Here is a 21,747-nt window from a genome sequence, read left to right on the forward strand (position 1 = left end):
GTATTGACATGAGACAACAATACAACTTAAGTTATGGACATGAGACAACAATACAACGTAGGGTATGGACGTGAGACAACAATACAACTTAGAGTATGGACGTGAGACAACAATACAAGTTAGGGTATGGACGTGAGACAACAATATAACTTAGGGTATGGACGTGAGACAACAATACAAGTTAGGGTATGGACGTGAGACAACAATACAAGTGAGGGTATGGACGTGAGACAACAATACAACTTAGAGTATGGACGTGAGACAACAATACAAGTTAGGGTATGGACGTGAGACAACAATATAACTTAGGGTGAGTGAGTGAGTGAGTGAGTTAATACTTAACGTCACATCGGCAATATCTCAGCCATATCGTGACGAGAACATTCAACAATAAAAAAGAGCATATATAAATCATAAAAACCCGTCAACGAAGGACAGTAAAACAACTAGAATATCACAACTTCAATTAAAACTAGCATGGAAAGTTAAAACTAATAGCACTATTTAGACAATACAATATAAAAACAGACTATAGATCGCCAACAACAGAAGGTAGATCACCACACTAGGAACCATGGGGACTTACAGTACCTTTGCTACCTGCATGGTCCCTAGTTGGATTTACACCATCCTTTCAGCTGCTGGCGATTGTATGAAAAGTTAGCCGAAATTAAAAGAACATGAATGCTACGATTAAAATCCTGGTAGATTTAAATTTACTGTGAATGTTTGTGGACTTACGTACCCTCTCAGGAGGACAATAATTTTACAATACTTCAACCCCCTTTGAGGGTACAGCCACCAACGATTCAAGTTACTAATTCAAACTACCAATCATTAAAATGCATCTATTTACACAACATAATTTTCAAAATTCTACCAAAAAATCAATTTCTTTTAAAAAACCAATGATTAAATGACAACTAACAGTGCTAAAAAGGTCCTTGATAGTTTTGACATTGAAAAATTTATCCCTTGTGATGGAGAATTCAACACAGTCAAGCAGAATATGCTTGACCGTGACTCTCTCATCACAAGGGATACAAAACGGAGGATCCTCACCTTTTAAAAGGTATGCATGAGTGTATCTTGTATGGCCAATACGACATCGTCGCAAAATGACTTCTTCAAATCTGGACTGACAACCCAAGTATGTATAACCAATGTAGGGTTTTATTTCATGTAGTTTATTTATACCTACTTGGGTGTCCCACTTCTTCTGCATCAGATCACGAGTGTAAGCTCTAATGCTAGCTTTGTAGTCAGAATAAGGAATACGAAGTGGTTGCACAGATTTGTTAAGTGCTGCCTTAGCAGCAAGATCGACCATTGCGTTACCGGAAATGCCAACGTGGCTGGGTAACCAACAGAAGACGATGTCGTATTGGCCAGTAGCAAGATCATTATATAATTCAATAATTTCTATTAAAAGTGGATGTTTACAAGAGATATTTTTAATAGCCTGAAGGCAAGAAAGAGAGTCGGAATAGATTATATATTGTTTATGTTTATGGCGTCTTTGAATATATTTGAGAGCTGTTAATATGGCGTTAGCCTCAGCGGTAAAAATAGAACTGTTGTCTGGTAATCTAGAAGATATTGTTCTGGATCCAATGACAGTGGCACAAGCCACTGCGCCACCGTCCTTGGACCCATCTGTAAATAAGGATTTATAACTGCTATATTTATGTTTCAATTCATTATATTCTTGTTTATACTGTAATTCATTGGTTTCTGATTTTTTAAATGTGGTCAGTGTTAGGTCCACTTGGGGCCTAACCAACTGCCAAGGAGGAGAAGAGAGAAGACGGGAAGGAGCTATATTTTCCAGCTCAATGCCGGCAGCAGCAAGAAATGGTTTAATTCTGTGTCCTAGAGGTGGAACAACAGAAGATTTTTTATTGTATAAATCCTCGTAAAGGGGATTGAAAACACAGTTATATGCAGGGTTAGATTCATTAGAGCATAATTTAGTAATGTATTGTAAAGCTAACTTAATACGGCGCTGCTCAAGAGATAGTTCATCGGCCTCAACGTAGAGACTGTCAATAGGTGAAGTTCTGAAGGAACCAAGACAAAGTCTTAGACCTTGGTGATGGACAGAATCTAATAGTTTCAGGTTGCTTTTACAGGCTCCACCATAAACGATTGAGCCATAATCAAGTTTTGAGCGGATGAGTGATCTATACAAGTGAAGGAGGGTAGTCTGATCCCCTCCCCACTTTGAATTAGAAACAACCTTTAATAAATCGAGTGCCTTCAAGCATTTGGTTTTAAGGGATTTAATATGGGGCAAAAAGGTCAAATGTGAATCAAAAACAAGTCCCAAGAACTTGGCCTCCTTTACAACTTTGATGGGAGTGCCATCTAGAGATAGTTCAGGGTCCTTATGTGGTTTATATTTTCTGCAAAAATGTATACAACTTGTTTTGGATTTAGAAAATTTAAAGCCATTTTCAAGACACCATTTATTTATTTTGTTCAAACACAGCTCCAGTTGCCGTTCAATAGTATGCATATTTTTCCCTCGACAAGAAATATTAAAATCATCCACAAATAAAGATCCATCAATTGAATCGTTTAAAACTTTTGATAAACTATTTATCTTTATACTAAAAAGTGTGACAGACAAAATACTGCCTTGTGGAACACCCTGATCCTGAGTGTAATGATCAGACAGGGTAGAACCCACGCGGACTTGAAATTGTCTGTTATTTAAAAAATTGCCTATGAATTCAGGTAAACGACCTCGCAAACCGAAATCATGTAAGTCTCGTAAAATGCCATATTTCCAGGTTGTGTCATATGCCTTCTCGAGATCAAAAAAGATAGACACAGCGTGTTGTTTATTAATCAGCGCGTTTTTAACAAATGATTCTAAACGCACTAAGTGATCGACAGTACTTCTGTTTTTACGGAAACCACATTGGATATCTGTTATGATGTTATTTGTTTCCAAGTACCAAACAAGTCGATTATTTATCATGCGTTCCATGGTCTTACAAACACAGCTAGTTAATGAAATCGGACGATAATTAGATGGATCCGTATGATCACGTCCAGGTTTAGGTATTGGTACTACTATGGTTTCACGCCATGAAGAAGGAAATTTCCCGGAAGTCCAAATATCATCAAAAATTGTTAAGAGCGTCTCTAAACATGATTCTGGTAAGTGCTTCAGGAGTTGATAATGTATGTTATCAGCTCCCGTAGCAGTATCATGAGCTTGTTCAAGAGCAGTATGGAGCTCATGAATAGAAAAAGTTTCATTATAATCTTCGCCATTATCTGAGCTGAAATTAATATTTCTCATTTCTTGTTGTTCTTGATACTGCTGGAATTTAGGTAAATAATTAGAACAGGAAGAGTGTTTAGCGAGTATTTCGCCCAGTTTATTTGCGATATCTGATTTATCAGTAAGTAACTGATCTCCATGTTTAAGATGATGGACACTAGATTTAGTACCTTTACCTTTAATTTTTTGGACCATGTTCCATACCTTGGACATGGGTGTCCGAGAATTTATTTTAGATACATAATTTTGCCAAGATTGGCGTTTGTTCTGTTTAAAAGTACGCCGTGCTTTAGCATTTAAAATTTTAAATTTATTTAAATTATGTACCATAGGATGGCGACGGAAATATCGTTCAGCCTTTTTCCTTGCCTTCCTAGCTTGCTTGCAGTTGTCATTAAACCATGGTTTGCGTATATGAGGAACAGCAGAGGACTTAGGGATACATTCATCAGCTATTATATTTAATTCTTCAGAGAAACATTTTATGGGATCAGGACTGTCCACGAAAATTGCAGGTTTTAATTTGTTAAGACACAGGGTTTCATATAAAAGCCAGTCAGCTTTTTTGAAATTCCATCGTGATGACGGGGGAACATCAGATGGTGACACAGGTTTCAGAATTGTAGGAAAGTGGTCACTTCCACAGAGGTCATCGTGAACTGACCATGTGAATTCACTCAACATAGTTGAATCTGCAAGAGACAGATCTAGGGATGAATAAGTACCTGTACCAGGATGCAGGTATGTTACTGAATCATCATTAAAGATGCACAGGTCATTGTCAGCTATGAAATCCTCAATCATTCTGCCTTTCTGATTTATACTTGAACTTCCCCATAAAGGATTATGTCCATTGAAATCGCCCATGATGATAAAGGGCTTTGGAAGCTGGTCACACAAGTTTTGAAGATCAGGCTTCTGAATATTGGAAGACGGGGGAAGGTACACGGAACAGAGTGTGAAGGTAATGTGTAGTGTGAGACGGACTGCTACAGCTTGCAAGTTAGTGTTAAGAGGAACAGGACTGTGAATGACGTCCCGTCGCACAAGAACAGGTGCGCCACCGGTAGCTTTATCGCCCGGTGGTGAAAAAGAATGAAAAGGACTATAACGTCTTATATCACACTTATCTGTATGTTTAAGGTATGTCTCTTGTAAACAAACTGCTGATGGATGTTGATCTTGTGCTAATAACTGGAGTTCATGGAAATTATGCTGAAGTCCTCTGCAGTTCCACTGAATGATATGATTTGAGCTACTCATGGCGGTTCAATGGGAGATCGAGATCGAGATGGAGTTCCACTCGCCAGGTTAGGCAATGTAGGAGTGGTTTCCATCTGAAGAAGTTCAAAGCTGTTATGAACCTCAGTAGGTTTGTGGGACGGTGGAACCTCCAAGTGTTGGAGGGACCTGTGTTTCTTCTTTGATTGTTTTTTAATTTTTCCTGTATGCGCAGTGCACAGAACTGTATCATTGTCCTTTTGAACATTGGATGACGAAGCTTTTGACTGATGGACTTCTGTCTGAGAGGCTGATGTTGATGTTTGTGAATCACTGTGATTAAGAAGATCAGAGTCCTCAAGGGTAAGATGTCCTTTAACCCATGAAATGTCGGTTTGACATGATACTGAAACTTTAGTTGAAGTTGGGGTCGAGACTGCGGCTGAATATGTTCTGACTGAACAGGGAGACTGTGATGACACTAGTTTTTTGGCTTCATTATAGGACACATTGTTAGTACACTTGTATTTAAGAATTTGGGCTTCATGTACGAAACGGGGACATGATTTTGAGGAAGCAAGATGGTCACCACTGCAGTTAGCACACTTCAGAGACTCATTCGTGCACACTGAACTCTCATGAGCTCCACTGCATCGAGAACATGTAACATTGAGATGACAGTTCTTGGCTCCATGACCGAACTTTTGGCAGTTATAACATCGGAGTGGGTTTGGGACATATACGTCCACTCCGATATTGAAGTATCCAGCTTTAACACATGTAGGGAGTTTGGAAAGAGAAAACGTAAAAAGATAAGTGTGGGTCTTAATGATAGAATCATTTTGTTTTCTAGTGAAACGTTTCACAGCCGTGACCCCTTGATGTTTCATTTCAGTGACAATCTCGTCTTCACTCATGTCGGAGAGACAACGAGCGCGATCACGGACGATTCCACGACAGGAATTCAGTGTTTTGTGTACAGTAACCACCACTGGAACATTGGCAAATTGTTTGATGGATAAAAGGTTCACAGATTGCTGCTTTCTAGAACATTCAACAAGCAAAGATCCAGAACGGAGGCGAGTAACATTGTTAACCTCACCACAACATCCATTAATAGCCTTAGAAATGGCGAACGGGTTCAATTTTAAGGGAGTATGGTCCGCAGCTTCAATTACAATAAATCGAGCCCATGAATCTACAGTAGAGTTATGGTCATCATCTGAGGAACTTGCATCTGAGTGACGTCTCTTGGAACCAGCGAGTTTTTGAGACATAGTGAAAAGGATTGGTTCGGCACCCCTGCTCCCCACCCGCCATGGAGCGTCAACAAGGACGGTGTCAATAAGCACCGGGTATCCAAGGTGCTGACACCAGGGATACAGGGGTGTTATACTCCGGAGAATATGACTTGAATAGCTGTATTTTGTCAACCAATTTGATGCCAGACTGGTCCGGACCTTGACAAGAAATTGAAGACATACATTATTCAGTGGTCAACATCACCAGATTGGCCCATGAGCCACCGCCTTCTGGCATAAGACTCTAGGCAGTATAATATAAACTATAATTTATGCAATAGATGTCAAAAGTGCCAATACCCAATAACAAATACAATGTGCAAAAATAGTCACCATGCACAGGGCTTGGCGTGACCAGCCGATTGATAGAACCGGGCCCGTTCTACCACCCGTCTAGGCGAAGTCAGGGCCAAAGTGGTGTGTTAGGCAATAGGAACACGGTTCCAGGCCCCTATTGCCCTCAACCACCAGGAACCCCTCCTCCACCGACACAGGGCCGCAACCCACGGCCAACAGGTTGGTGGACCAAATATACCCCCGGGTCCACAACGGGGTGTCGGCGAGCTCTTGGCGTTACCCAGCACCCACCACGAGGAGGTGGCTCGCCACGGGTGCCATATAACTTAGGGTATGGACGTGAGACAACAATACAAGTTAGGGTATGGACGTGAGACAACAATACAACTTAGGGTATTGACATGAGACAACAATACAACTTAGGGTATGGAATGAGACAACAATACAAGTTAGGGTATGGACATGAGACAACAATACAAGTTAGGGTATGGACGTGAGACAACAATACAACTTAGAGTATGGACGTGAGACAAGAATACAAGTTAGGGTATGGACGTGAGACAACAATATAACTTAGGGTATGGACGTGAGACAGCAATACAAGTTAGGGTATGGACGTGAGACAACAATACAACGTAGGGTATGGACGTGAGACAACAATACAACTTAGGGTATGGACGTGAGACAAGAATACAACTTAAGTTATGGAATGAGACAACAATACAAGTTAGGGTATGGACGTGAGACAACAATACAAGTTAGGGTATGGACGTGAGACAACAATACAACTTAGGGTATGGACGTGAGACAACAATACAACTTTGGGTATGGACGTGAGACAACAATACAACTTAAGTTATTTAATGAGACAACAATACAAGTTAGGGTGTGGACGTGAGACAACAATACAAGTTAGGGTATGGACGTGAGACAACAATACAACGTAGGGTATGGACGTGAGACAACAATACAACGTAGGACATGTATAGGAATCTACAACAAAGACAGGAAACAATGTATAGACAATACTTTATTACCTTAAAATGATTTCAGTTTGTATCTGAGAGTTTGAGAAAAATACAAATGAATAGCAACAACAAAAAAAGAAATTACCGAAGCATTAAAAGAGATTAATATGTACTTAAAATAATTAAATGAATATCATAATAACTGGACAATCACTATTTGTTTACCTCAGTTCTTTGAGATACAAATGACTTTAGAGTTTGTTTCGGCTTGGTGATTGGCACTGTGTAGCGGGGACTGATACTCCTGATTTGCAAGTTGTTTTGAGTCATGAACGACATTTTTCAGACGCGGAAGTACTTGCAACTCATAGAGAAGGTGACCATGGCTATTTTAGCTGAATTTTGATTTGGTTTTGGTTGAAAGAGATTCGAACTAGCACTGAGAAGAAAAGATGAGTATACTCTGAATGAAGTTGGTATAGAAAAATCATAACAAATTGGGAAACATTAAAAGATCGCAGTTTGCGGTTTACATAGTGGCATTGGCATATTGTATACAGGGCATCTGTGTTGGTTTTCACGCTGTTACCAACAGTTCCATGGTACTTGCATTCAGTGACTGTCTCAGTTGGTTAATAATTAATGAACAAAGGTGGTACTGTTGGGGTGTTAGTTCTGAAATCAATACACATAACTTACACGATTCTCTGTACACCATGATGTGAAATTCTCTGTATTATCGCTCTGATTCGTACTCATACATCTGACCAACAAAAGCTACATCATCAGCAAACTTTACATTAATTTTATACACACTCTCCTACCAAGAGTTCCATGCGGCGAGCTGCATAGTATCTCTGCTATAGGCCAGAAAGGTGTGATGATTCGTCACAGTTCAGCCAATATAATGTACAAATTTCATAAGTGTTTCATTTTAGATGAGGATACACATCTAATTAAACATCTTTGTTAAAGTGGTTCAGTTTCACTGAGAAACATCCTAAAACTTGTCACACTATTTAGATTTGCGTAACGACCCTTTGTTTACATGGGTTGTACGGCTCCACGTGCTGTCATCGAATCCTAATGGATAGCAAACGATGCAGCCGGTTTGAAATATATTGTATATGTATTGTCATAAACCTTACTGACGCAGTTGTAGAAAAGTATTTACGTTACAGTGTAAAACATTATAAAAACCTCGTCGAATCACGTGCCTTATGCCAGTCTTAGCATTTTAATGAATGCGCTCATTTGTTTACAAACAAAGAAAAGTGCGGTCATGTGATATGCAAATTAGCATGTGGCAGTGATGTCATACTAAGTCATTTCTGCGATGGAGTGTGATTTATACAGTTTTTTCTACGGAAGTGCTGTCATCGGTTTATAGAGTGAACAGTGCTGGCGACATATCACAACCCCGCGGGCGTAGCGTGGTGATAACCTTCATGGCCGATATACTGCAGTTAACTTCCCCACACTGGAGAAAGCTTCGATCCATATACTCAGTTTTTAAGTCACTCCCACAGCTTGGAAGTTTATCACTATGACGTGGGGTTGGATCGTATTGCAGACTGAAGAGACGAGCAGTATTCTAACGTATGACTTGTGGGTCTCCAGATGCTTGTATACGTTGTTGAGAAGAGAGAGTGTGCAAACCTTAGTGAGTCTAGAAGATAGTTTACTTCTGTCTTTAGATACTTCCAAATGATGTGATAGAGACACTTCCTAGCAGCGGAGGTTAATGCGACTGGTAGATAATCATGTAGTTCTTGTGACTTCTTCTTCTTCGGAATGGGTATCATCTCTGACGTTTTCCAAATATGCTACTGAAAAAGAAACACATAGCTGAAAATTGTTACCAGTGTATACACATAAGGTTCAGTAATACAGGGCAGTCATGAGGAAAACCTGAATGAACATTAACGGTCCAATGCTGCAAGAAACTGTACGTCACAAATGACAAGTGTTCCAAAGTCAAGGTCGAAATGCAGTCAGTATCTTGTGTGACCACCATTAGTACCAATGGCTGCTTGGCATCGGCGTCCTATAGACTGGACCAGATTCCGCATGAGGTGCCTGGGAATGAGTTGGCACTCTTGCCTCAAGGTCACACACAGAGCAGGTAACGTCTGTGGCTGAGGGTCACACTGTCGCACAAGACGATCCAATTCGTCCCACAAATGTTCAACAGGGTTACGATCCGGTGATCGTGTGGACCAGTCAAGAACCTGAACGTTGTTCTGGGCAAGGAAATCCCTGGTTATTCATATTGTATGCGACCGAGCGTTATCATGCTGACAAATGACGTTCTGGCGGTTTATGAAAGAAAGGACATGAGGCCTGATTTGCATCACGGTACCGTCAAACTGTCAAATTGCCCCGGACTTGCATGGGATCTGTCCTGCCACTGTGTGAGATGCCAGCCTAAACCGTGACACTGTCATCACCTAATCTGTCCACTTCCTGTACATAATTAGCAGCGTAGCCTTTGCAATGGCCATGGGAGATGTTGGCGACAGCACTGTTGGCGTTGTTGCCGATGCTGACGTGTAAGGACAGGTCCTCGCAAAGGTCTTCAGGAACAAATACCAGCCTCACGTAAGCGGTTCCTCACAGTCTGATCAGAAATTGTTCTGAGTCCTGGCACTACCGATGTTGTGGAGGATGCTGTGGTGAACCTGTTCCGCAAACGTCGAAGCCGAAAAAACTGCCCTGAGCGGGCATGGCCACACAGGATTGACCTGACCTACGGCGATCACGTGTTGACCCTTGCTGCTGGCAGCGATGCCAAAGTCTTGCTATGGTACTCTGTGACACATTCAGTTGCCTTCCAATCGCAGACTGAGGCTCCCCAGCCTCCAAATGACCATTCGCATTGTTGCGCTGACCCTCAGTAAGTCGAGGTATGACTTTAACACCAAATGTAAGGTTGTCAACTGTCGCAAGAGCATTGAACCTTCACCCCTCCTCCTTGGAAATGATGCATGGAATGTGCGTGCAGAAGGAAATTCTTCTCGTTCACAATGTTTTTTGCATTTATTGACGAAAACAGATTTTGGTGCGTTCTGGCGAGTTGTTCTCAATGACAATGGATTCAAACTCGGAAATCTTTGCAGATATCGTTTACCATAGATATACTGATTACATAGACACCTGTGATTCAAATTCGAAAAGTTACATGGAAAAATACTACCTACGCGTTTCTATTTTGAGTAGTTTATTTGGAATGGAGTGATTATCCCATGGGCGTAACTTCTCTTCTGCACTTGCGAACAACAGTTTCGTCCATCTATAATCTTTCATGGAGATTTATAAAAACGTTTGTTTTGTTATTATTTCAACCCTGATACGAAAAAAATAGACTTTCCACAGGGTGTCACAAACTCCACGCACAGTGAATGTTGGTATAGGCGTGTGAATACTGAAGTAAGTTGTAGTATTCACTTCTTGAGTCTTCACCAGTTTGTCTGGTCTTGGAGCCTTTCTTATGATGATACGTGCGAAGATCTGAAGTCAACTTCGGTGATGTTTACGGAAGTGTCCGAATGTTCGATGTTATGGCCTATGTCCCCTCTCTCTCTTGATTGAAATCATGACAGCCAAAGCAACAATCGAATGAATTAAAATCTTCTGGAAAAGACGTTGTTGTGAGTTGTAACAATATCCTCATGCTGCTTTGTATTGCCAGTCATTGTCCTGATCCACCGCCATGCTTGTTTCAAAGTGAGCTGCTGGAACTGGCGTTCTCTCCTCTGTGCTCTGCTTTACTCAGGTGTGTCTTCAAATTGATTTCTTCCAGTGTTATCGTCAGGAAACAACAATACAACTTCAGATATGGACGGGTAACAATAATACAGCCGACAGTACACCATCACGTAAGTGTGGACAGCTGACCAAAAGACAGTCAGACAGAGAGTTTACCAAAAGACAGACAGACAAACAATTTACCAAACGACAGACGGGCAGACAATTTACCAAACGACAGACGGGCAGACAGTTTACCAAACGACAGACGGGCAGACAGACGGGCAGACAGACAGACGGGCAGACAGTTTACCAAACGACAGACGGGCAGACAGACGGACAGACAGACGGGCAGACAGACGGGCAGACAGTTTATTCAACAGGTAAGACGACGACTTCCCAAACTTGGATGTCCATTGTTTGGTGACGTTAGTGCATGTACTATCGACAGAAGAACAGCCAGTAGAGACTTTTCTAGTGATTAAATGAAATATGTTTATCATTGTAACAATGATTTCATACCATAAGCAAGCTTGAAGAAAATGGGAGGAGTATTTCGATGCCAGTTTGGGGCAATCAATTGAATCAATTTGTCTGTGTTTGATTTACAGTGTACCCTGCCTGTCATTCCAGTATGCCATGGGGTATATACCTGCATGGATGCGTTAACAAACAAACAAACAAACAAACAAACAAACAAACAAACAAACAAACAAACAGATATGGTACAATATGTTATTTATCGAATAGAACAACATCTACGGTATGTCAAAATCTGATGCTGTGTTAATGAAATGAACTTTATGAATTGAAGCCAACAATTCGCTATACCAGCTTGGGTTGTCAGTCAAGATGCGATGAGGTGATACCACGATGTCTTTTTGGCCAGAGTCGGTTTATTCATGTCTATTTACTGAAAACGGATAGGGATGGACCTCCAATGTGTGTCTCTTGCGATAAAGTCTTCACCAAAAAGCGTATCCTGCTTGACTGTGTGGACTTTTCGACTGCAAAGCAGTGTTCACAATACTTTAATTTGCACGTTGGCCACCGGGGCCTGATTGAAATCTGCAGGCTCAAACCAACAAAAGGCATAATAGACTACACTGGTCACAGTCCCACACTGTTTCTATAAAATCAGCTACAGAACCCTACGAGAGAGACATTTTAATTTGTTAACGACTGGTGCTGACATTCCTATGTGCAAAAACATCAGGAAGTGAAACTAAGTTAACGTAACATGATGAATCATGGCTGATTCCCAAACGTTAACAAAGGGAAAAACAAGGGAAAGATTCCAGCTGTAAGAGAGACAGATAATTTACTGATGGTCACAAGGGCCTGCGATTATTTCTGACGCTGCCTCAAAGGATTCACGTTATGATGCGAGGAATTTGAAAAATCGGTTTTCCCGCAAGGGCAGTCGTCTCACTGTTAGCTACTTGAGGGAAGTTGATCTGTTTCATAAATTGTAACTGTGTGATGAACATGACGAACAGCTTGTTTCTGGACTTGGTTCTATGACATTTTCCGGTTTTAAATAATAATATAATGAATATATACGTTTCTTAACATGGACTTTGTACTCAAAATGCTTATGATTGACGACTTGATCTCATAACTAGATGGCTAAAACTCAACTCAACTCCTCACCACTTAGGAACATAGTGCCACGCCCATCGAGAAAAACTATTGAAGCGAAAAAAATACACTTTGTCACTGTTCCTTGTGTTGTGTTGTTTGTCCGACAAAAAGGATATAAACCGCAATACAACAGACAGTATACCACAATACCACAGACAGTATACCACACTATAACAGTCAGTAGTGAGTGGGTGAGTTTAGTTTTACGCAGCACTCAGCAATATTCCAGATGTGTGTGTGAGATGTGTATGATGTGTGTGTGTGTGAGAGAGAGATGTGTGTATGTGAGAGATGTGTGTGTGAGAGAGATGTGTGTGTGTGAGATGTGTGTGTGTGTGTGTGTGAGATGTGTGTGTGTGTGTGAGATGTGTGTGTGTGTGTGTGTGTGTGTGTGTGTGTTATGTCATTTGTTGGTGTAGAATGTCTGATGGTGCCTTGTACCGCCACGTTTGCGTGTACTGACCTCGTATATCATCTCAGACGATGTGACTTCCGAGATGTGTGTGTGTGTGAGATGTGTGTGTGTGAGATGTGTGTGTGTGTGTGTGTGTGTGTGTTTTATGTCATTTGTCGGTGTAGAATGTCTGATGGTGCCTTGTACCGCCACGTTTGTGTGTACTGACCTCGTATATCATCTCAGACGATGTGACTTCCGAGATGTGTGTGTGTGAGATGTGTGTGTGTGTGTGTTTTATGTCATTTGTCGGTGTAGAATGTCTGATGGTGCCTTGTACCGCCACGTTTGTGTGTACTGACCTCGTATATCATCTCAGACGATGTGACTTCAGATGCGTGCGCTGTTCGATGTAGACCGGCAATCTCAACTTCCTGAAATATGTAGTAAGGTGAGTTACAAAACTATGTCATTAAGAAGGCGTGTTTGTTGACGTCTCGTGTTCCTGGGGAGGGGTTAGGGGTCATACAACATACATACAACAACATACAAAAAGCTTCGTTTCTATGTATACTACATCTGATATGTTTACATTGAAAGGCTCGATCAGTTGACCAATAAATGCTGAATACATACATTGTTGAAACAATAGGCTAGTTTGTTGGTTTAACGTTGTAGAGAGTGTACGAGGAACCTTAAAGGCCAGTTTGTGGGGGCACTGTGTAGGATCCATCCCGCTAAGGAACTCGGGTCCAGCTACATCGATAGCCACCACGCTGTCACGGAACTCCCGACACAAGCCTGCCACCTCCAGCGACCATTCTGAAAGGAACATAATTGTCTAAACTTTACTCTGCAAACAGAAACACAAGCAAAGGTAGAAAAATTGGGAATATTCACTCTCAAGGTTAGAAACTCACAGGAGTTTTCAGCAGTACATAATTTTTGCAGCATTCGACATTAAGACAATTCCTGTGTTTGAATCACGTTAATCATCTTGTGGTTATTGTGTGTTGCGCGCAAACACATCTCAAAATGTGTTTGTAAAATTTGTCAAACAAAACTGAAATCCATCCATGAAAAGGATATTTTCACGTGCAATGTGTCGGAAACATGAGTAGAGACATCGACTGACAGGCCAAACCAAAAAAGATGCCAAGGCTGAATACGAATGCTACTGACCGAAATATTGTCATTGGACGTTTGACAGCAGAGCAGTCCCAGTCTGCCGTTGCAAGACACTTCAACGTCCACCACAGCTCCATATTATGGCATCGTCTTAAAGCAGAAGTCCACGAGTGACTACTCAGGACTGATTCATCCGGGTGTTTCATCAACGTCACTGATTCATTACAGCAAATTACACTGCAGATTAGGCGTCTGATCTTTGGTGGATGTCCAACTAAACCATCAAAAATCGTCTGAGAGCGGTGTAAATTCGAGTACTTCGACCAATAGGTGGACCAGTCCTGACACAACCACCACGACGTGGCCAATGGTGCCATAGGGTAAAGGCATGGAACCGCGTTCAGCTATGAATGTTGTTTCCTCCTGCAACAACGGGATGGAAGACAACATGTTTGTCGACGTTGACATGAACGTCCTGAGCCGAACTGCATTCGCCAGGTGGAGAGATCAATGTCTATGGTCAAGTCCGCAGCAGCTACAGTCCTACAGGAAGACGCCTAATGAGATAGGTTCCATGTGGCGACAATAACGGATAGTTCTATACTCTTACGTTGGCCATACAAATAGTATGAACATATAACCTTCACCTTGACATTACATTGTTCCATGAGTGTCATTGTGAGCCTCGGTCAGTGGCTATGATTTGTGCCAAATTTGAATAATTTATTATGATCTGTTGGTTATATGAAAAACATACTGACAATAAGGTCATTACAAGACAGAAATACAACAATTTTATCACATTTTAAAATCAACTGATACACGAATCTGTAATAAATACGTCCAACTTCTTTATTCAGATAACATCTCTGCAAATCTGTTTCCAGAGATGCTCGCATTTATTGAATATGCTCGCCTACATCACTCTGTATGTTATCACTAAGTATATTATTGAACGTTCAATGTTCAGAAAAGCAACAGCAGGTCTTTTTCGAAGGTTGTTCACACACCAGACAGGCTCTCCTACACTATCATGTAGGTCATCGTCTTCATCACACACCAGACAGGCTCTCCTACACTATCATGTAGGTCATCGTCTTGACAACAAACCGGACAGGCTCTCCTACACTACCATGTAGGTCATCGTCTTGACAACAAACCAGACAGGCTCTCCTACACTACCGTAGGTCATCGTCTTCATCACACACCAAGCAGGCTGTCGTACACTATCATGTAGGTCGTCGTCTTCATCACACACCAGACAGGCTCTCCTACACTACCATGTAGGTCATCGTCTTCATCACACACCAGGCAGGCTCTCCTACACTATCATGTAGGTCATCGTCTTGACAACAAACCAGACAGGCTCTCCTACACTACCATGTAGGTCATCGTCTTCATCACACACCAGACAGGCTCTCCTACACTATCATGTAGGTCATCGTCCTGACAACAAACCAGACAGGCTCTCCTACACTATTCACGTAGGTCATCGTCTTCATCACACACCAGACAGGCTCTCCTACACTATCATGTAGGTCATCGTCTGTATTACCCGTATCATCTCTTTCATCCTGATTCATTCATCTCTACAGACCTCTCTGATACTTTCACAAATGCTGTGGAGTGCCATACAAGACCCAATCACTGAACAAGCAAATTTTATGTCATTTTGCAAGCATCGCCGGCGTCCCTTTAGCCGGCCAAATGTTTAATAGTTATCCTGGCCCTACCTAGGCTGTGTTCGTGCATGGTCTTAATAGATACAGAAAAAAGCGAAACAAATTATTACAAATATAGAGCAGCCAGGCCGACATCGGTACAGCAATTGTTTATCTCATAAAATGTGATTACTCACAATTTAACTCTCCAGCTAATCAAAACTGAACTTTGTTTAATGTATTATTACGTATCAATATGCTGTATGTTTTCTGTGCACTTTACGTGTGATTCCTGAGAACACACCGTGTGTTCTGTTCTGTTCACAAGATTTAGTTGCATAACTAATCCTTAATTAGCTGGGGTTAACTCACTGTCCATTGAAATTTCCGGGGTAATAATAAGAATATGACTGCCGACATGATGGCATGGCTCGCTGCATTTACTGCCGTCTCCGCCATGCATGTGGCTTAGAGGTCCATCCATGGTTCGACCCTGAACATGTCCAGGCCGTCCTGGAAAATGATGCATCCAACCGGAGTAGGTCTATATACAGCCGCAGACGAAATCCTAACAGAACTGATCTTGTCCTGTTTGATAAAGCCAATGAAATTATTTATATAATTAAATTGTCTGTCCCGTTTGACAGTAAAGTGATTGGCAAGATTCAGGAAAAGCAGTCTAAACATGCGGACCTCGCCTTTGAAATGCCGCGCTTGCATCCCAATTACACTGTTGTAAGATTCAACATTGTTCTCGGTGCCCTTGGTTTGGTACTTCTTGATTTCTTGGCCCCTATCAGGAGTGTGCTCTCCACCGGGAGCACAGCTCCTCTCATACCCTGGGTAACACAGAAGGCTACAGTGTTGGGGAGTCTACATATTCTCCGGAAAGTTCTTGGTGGGTTCGACTAGGCAGCGATTCTTGGAAGAAGTCATGTTCGCTGTCTGGGCTGCGTGTAGAGGGGGCAGGGTCCCTGAGCTGATGATGAGCATTACCATCTTGGCTATGCCCGGATCACCCGAACCCTCCCTGATGGATATTTATTTTAATCTGTAAGGAGGAATAATAATATTGTGTGTCCGTACTGCTCCTCTAATGATATATACAGAGAGCAGGAGGGGGCAAGAAAGGGATTTGGGGGATGCAAGGATCAACTTCTTGTACAGAAAGATTTTGGAAGAGGCAACAACACACCACCGCAACCTCTCCATGCGCTAGATTGACTATACAAAAAAAACCCCATACGACTTTGTCCCTAACGAGTGGATTTGAAGTCGTTTCAGTGTATTGATCTCCTTGAGATACTACATGACTTACTCAAGCCTTGAATGAGTTTCTGGTAGACCCAAGTTGAGACGTACTTGCAAGGGCAGTTACAGACTTCTGAAATTTTTGTCTGTATTTAAATCCTTTGAGTTTTATGCTCAATAAAGAGGAGGTTTACCATCAAGGACTTCTCAGCACAGATCCCTTACACCTCTTGCTAATTTTCTTTACATGGATGACATTGAGATCCTTGCCAAAGGAGATACGAATATTAAAGACCAGATTCTCCTTGTCGAATCTTTTTCTGATGATATTGGCATGACTTTTGGACTCGACAAATGTAATACTCATCATTTGAAACATGGTATGATAACTAATGGTGGATCAGTTACGTTAAAAGGGGAGGACTTGTTGAGCATCTTGTGGAAGATTGCGCTCCAGAATGCCCCAGCTCGAAACAAGGTCAAATCCAGCAATAGTTTTGCTGTGCCAGTCCTCTCCTATTCATTTGGAGTAGTTGATTGACCAAAACAAGATATCCAGTGTCTTGACCGCCTGACCAGAAGGATCATGTCCGTTAACAGAGCACACCACCCTCGTTCCTCTCTTAATCGTTTATATATGCCAATCAATTCTGGAGGTCGGGGTTTGATTAACGTGGAGCCTCTTCATGATATAAATTTATTGTGTACTTTTGCACATATTTATTTATCGAATGATCCTCTGCTAATGCAAATCAAGACTCATGATGAAACCAAGGAATTCCACAGCTATTTTAAGCTTGTCAAGGTTGATGGATAACAATCTGAAATTTGAGGTTGATTTTGTTGTACTTCTGGACTGTACAGCAATGGGAGTAAACCAGGTGTAGTTATCTGTGAGTCGGTCCTTTGTGGAGACGATTTCTGAGAAGCCATTGCATCGTGTGCACATGCAGTGTGCGGAACAGAACAGCAATCCAACCGACTCCTTCGCCTGGATGAAGTTGGCTGGTCTCAAATGTCAAATGCTACCTTTTGAGGGCCACCCTTTGCTTGCCAAGGCTAGTCACTTCCCACTTGCAGTCGCGTAAATGTGATTCTTAAACAAAATCTTAATATGAAATGTTGAATGAGTGATGAATTTACAGTGGCTGTCCAGCACCTTGTCAGTGGATGCCCTCCTATCGCACAAACAGCATATCTTAAACGACATAATGATATGAGCCGCACCTTTTACTGCCGTCTCCGCCATGTCTGTGGCTTGCACCCCGAGGTCCATCCATGGTATGACCCTGAACATGTCCAGGGGGTCATGAAAAGTGACGCTTTCAGCCTTCTCTGGAATAGGCTCAGATACAGTCTCAGACAAATTCCTGCCAACAGACATGATCTTTTACTGTTTGATAAAGCCAATAAATTTATTGATATTAATGAATGATCCACCAAAGAGGACCTCAACGCAAAGGAAACGGATTTGACATTCTGATATTGATCAGTCCACTTCAATATTGATCACTGTCGATCAATGTACCTCCTTCATCATTGTTGATCACACTAGACAGGGCATCACTGTGCTTAAATTCATCATCCTTGATCACACTAGATAGTGCATCGCTGTGCTCAAATTCATCACCCTTGATCACACTAGGCAGTGGATCATTGCTCGCCCCTTCATCGCGGTTGATTACTCTGAGCAGTGCATCACTGTGCTCCCCTTCCAAGAAATGGAAGTCGGAGAACTGGTAGTCTAGACTGCGTACTTTGTGTACCCCTCTGATAAGTGTACCTAGGTAGTACATCACTATACACCCCTTCATCACTGGTGATCACCTCAAGCATTGCATCCCCGTACCTATCGTGATCACTGTTGATCACAGCAAGTATGCTGTCCTGACCGAAAGATTGATGTAACATAATATTCAACAATAGTGTATCACCCGTCTGCCTTGTCGATGATAACCTGTTGTTTATTATGACTGAAGAACAATGCGACTGGTCATTGATGCGACTGGTCATTGATGTCCATTGATGTAAATATGGATCCGCTGGTGTCAGGAACGGGTGATTATGTTTTTCAATCCTACAGAATGCACCTGAAACTGTGTCTAGGTTTGTGGTTGAAGTCCATGGCAAGCATCATCTGCTGTTTGCCATCCACTTCAGACTGACTTCCAATGAAGAAATCAAAATTCTGTTGAAAGCGACACTCATATCTCACCTGGAAAGTTTCGTATACAGCAGAGGATTTCCTTCACCTTGATGTTGAAGTCCAGGGCTCCTTGCTTGAGCGCTTCACTGACGGTCGTCACAACGTCGCGCGGTGAGAAGTTGCCGGGCTCGGGCGCGTACACTGGCTTCTCAAATGTGTTGGCAAGCAGATGGGGCGAGAACCTAGCCTCGGCATACGTGATGCCTTGCAGGGCACAATCCTCACAAAACTCGTAGGCTAGCCGGTACACTGCATCCCGATTACCACTGTAATACACAAGAGAGACATAAGCCAATGTGTGCACTGCGTCTCGAGTACCACTACAACACACAAGAGAGACATAAGCCATTGGGTACACTGCATCCCAATTACCACTGTAATACACAAGAGAGACATAAGCCATTGGGTACACTGCATCCTGATTACTACTGTAATACACAAGAGAGACATAAGCCACTGCATCCCAGTTACCACTGTAACACTCAGGAGAGACATAAGCCAATGGGTGGACTGCGTCTCGATTACCACTACAACCCACAAGAGAGACATAAGCCATTAGGTACACTGCATCCCGATTACCACTGTAATACACAAGAGAGACATAAGCCAGTTGGTACACTGCATCCTAATTACCACTGTAACACTCAGGAGAGACATAAGCCAATGGGTGGACTGCGTCTCGATTACCACTACAACACACAAGAGAGACATAAGCCATTGGGTACACTGCATCCCGATTACTACTGTAATACACAAGAGAGACATAAGCCAGTTGGTACACTGCATCCCAATTACCACAGTAACACTCAGGAGAGACATAAGCCTGTTGGTACACTGCATCCCGATTACCACTGTAACACTCAGGAGAGACATAAGCCAGTGGTAAAGTGTAGCAGACTGAGATGTACAGAGATCAAGGGAATGATGCGACATGTTTTGATATACAGAGTTGTAGGTTTATGCAATGTATGTAGATATACTAGTAATTTATGCAACAAGGTGGGTTGGACATACGTGATATGATTGTTTTGAAACCACTTATGATAGGGAAAACACAAGAAAAATATACATTGATAGCATATTATTATATGCAGCACGCAATCGGTAGGAAACACCCTGCTTATATCAGATTCAGGGTTAACCCTAACCCTAACTAACCCTAACCCTAACACCCTGCTTATATCAGATTTGGAGCAGTTAATCAAAAAGGCCTCCGTCAATTTTCTTTTCCTCCAACTGAAAATGGATGGAGGGGTCGTTCTTTTGTGTCCTTGTATTTGTCTTAGTGTGTCCGTTATTTGTCTAAGTGTTTCCGTGTATTGGTCTAAGTTTGTCCTTGTATTTGTCTAAGTGTATCCTTGTATTTGTCTTAGTGTGTCTGTGTATTTGTCTAAGTGTATCCCTGTATTTGTCTAAGTGTGTCCGTGTATTTGTCTTAGTGTGTCTGTGTATTTGTCTAAGTGTATCCTTGTGTTTGTCTAAGTGTGTCTGTGTATTTGTCTAAGTGTATCCTTGTATTTGTCTAAGTGTGTCCGTGTATTTGTCTTAGTGTCTCCGTGTATTTGTCTAAGTGTATCCTTGTATTTGTCTAAGTGTGTCTGTGTATTTGTCTAAGTGTATCCGTGTATTTGACTAAGTGTGTCCGTGTATTTGTCTTAGTGTGTCCGTGTATTTGTCTAAGTGTATCCTTGTATTTGTCTAAGTGTGTCTGTGTATTTGTCTAAGTGTATCCTTGTATTTGTCTAAGTGTGTCTGTGTATTTGTCTAAGTGTATCCTTGTGTTTGTCTAAGTGTGTCCGTGTATTTGTCTTAGTGTGTCTGTGTATTTGTCTAAGTGTATCCTTGTGTTTGTCTAAGTGTGTCTGTGTATTTGTCTAAGTGTATCCTTGTATTTGTCTAAGTGTGTCTGTGTATTTGTCTTAGTGTGTCCGTGTATTTGTCTAAGTGTGTCTGTGTATTTGTCTAAGTGTATCCTTGTATTTGTCTAAGTGTGTCCGTGTATTTGTCTTAGTGTGTCCGTGTATTTGTCTAAGTGTGTCTGTGTATTTGTCTAAGTGTATCCTTGTATTTGTCTAAGTGTGTCCGTGTATTTGTCTTAGTGTCTCCGTGTATTTGTCTAAGTGTATCCTTGTATTTGTCTAAGTGTGTCTGTGTATTTGTCTAAGTGTATCCTTGTGTTTGTCTAAGTGTGTCCGTGTATTTGTCTTAGTGTGTCTGTGTATTTGTCTAAGTGTATCCTTGTATTTGTCTAAGTGTGTCTGTGTATTTGTCTAAGTGTATCCTTGTATTTGTCTAAGTGTGTCCGTGTATTTGTCTTAGTGTCTCCGTGTATTTGTCTAAGTGTATCCTTGTATTTGTCTAAGTGTGTCTGTGTATTTGTCTAAGTGTATCCTTGTATTTGTCTAAGTGTGTCTGTGTATTTGTCTAAGTGTATCCTTGTGTTTGTCTAAGTGTGTCCGTGTATTTGTCTTAGTGTGTCTGTGTATTTGTCTAAGTGTATCCTTGTATTTGTCTAAGTGTGTCTGTGTATTTGTCTAAGTGTATCCTTGTATTTGTCTAAGTGTGTCCGTGTATTTGTCTTAGTGTGTCCGTGTATTTGTCTAAGTGTGTCTGTGTATTTGTCTAAGTGTATCC

The 21,747-nt window shown here is 41.6% G+C and overlaps 1 protein-coding gene across 1 annotated transcript in view; it reads right to left on the minus strand.

Moving 5' to 3' along the window:
• The window catches only part of LOC137277188 (adenosine deaminase-like), a 67,257-nt gene that overhangs the window by 25,053 nt on the left and 20,457 nt on the right, over nucleotides 1-21,747 (minus strand). Inside the window, exons 3-5 of the mRNA XM_067808863.1 lie at nucleotides 19,123-19,379; nucleotides 13,562-13,689; nucleotides 13,230-13,301 (exon numbers count right to left, since the gene is read on the minus strand). Of these exons, the coding sequence (XP_067664964.1) occupies nucleotides 13,230-13,301; nucleotides 13,562-13,689; nucleotides 19,123-19,379 (457 nt within the window). The remainder of the gene's footprint in view (nucleotides 1-13,229; nucleotides 13,302-13,561; nucleotides 13,690-19,122; nucleotides 19,380-21,747) is intronic.

Source organism: Haliotis asinina, chromosome 3 (assembly GCF_037392515.1).
Source record: "Haliotis asinina isolate JCU_RB_2024 chromosome 3, JCU_Hal_asi_v2, whole genome shotgun sequence".
In the NCBI taxonomy this organism is placed as follows: Eukaryota; Metazoa; Mollusca; class Gastropoda; order Lepetellida; family Haliotidae; genus Haliotis; species Haliotis asinina.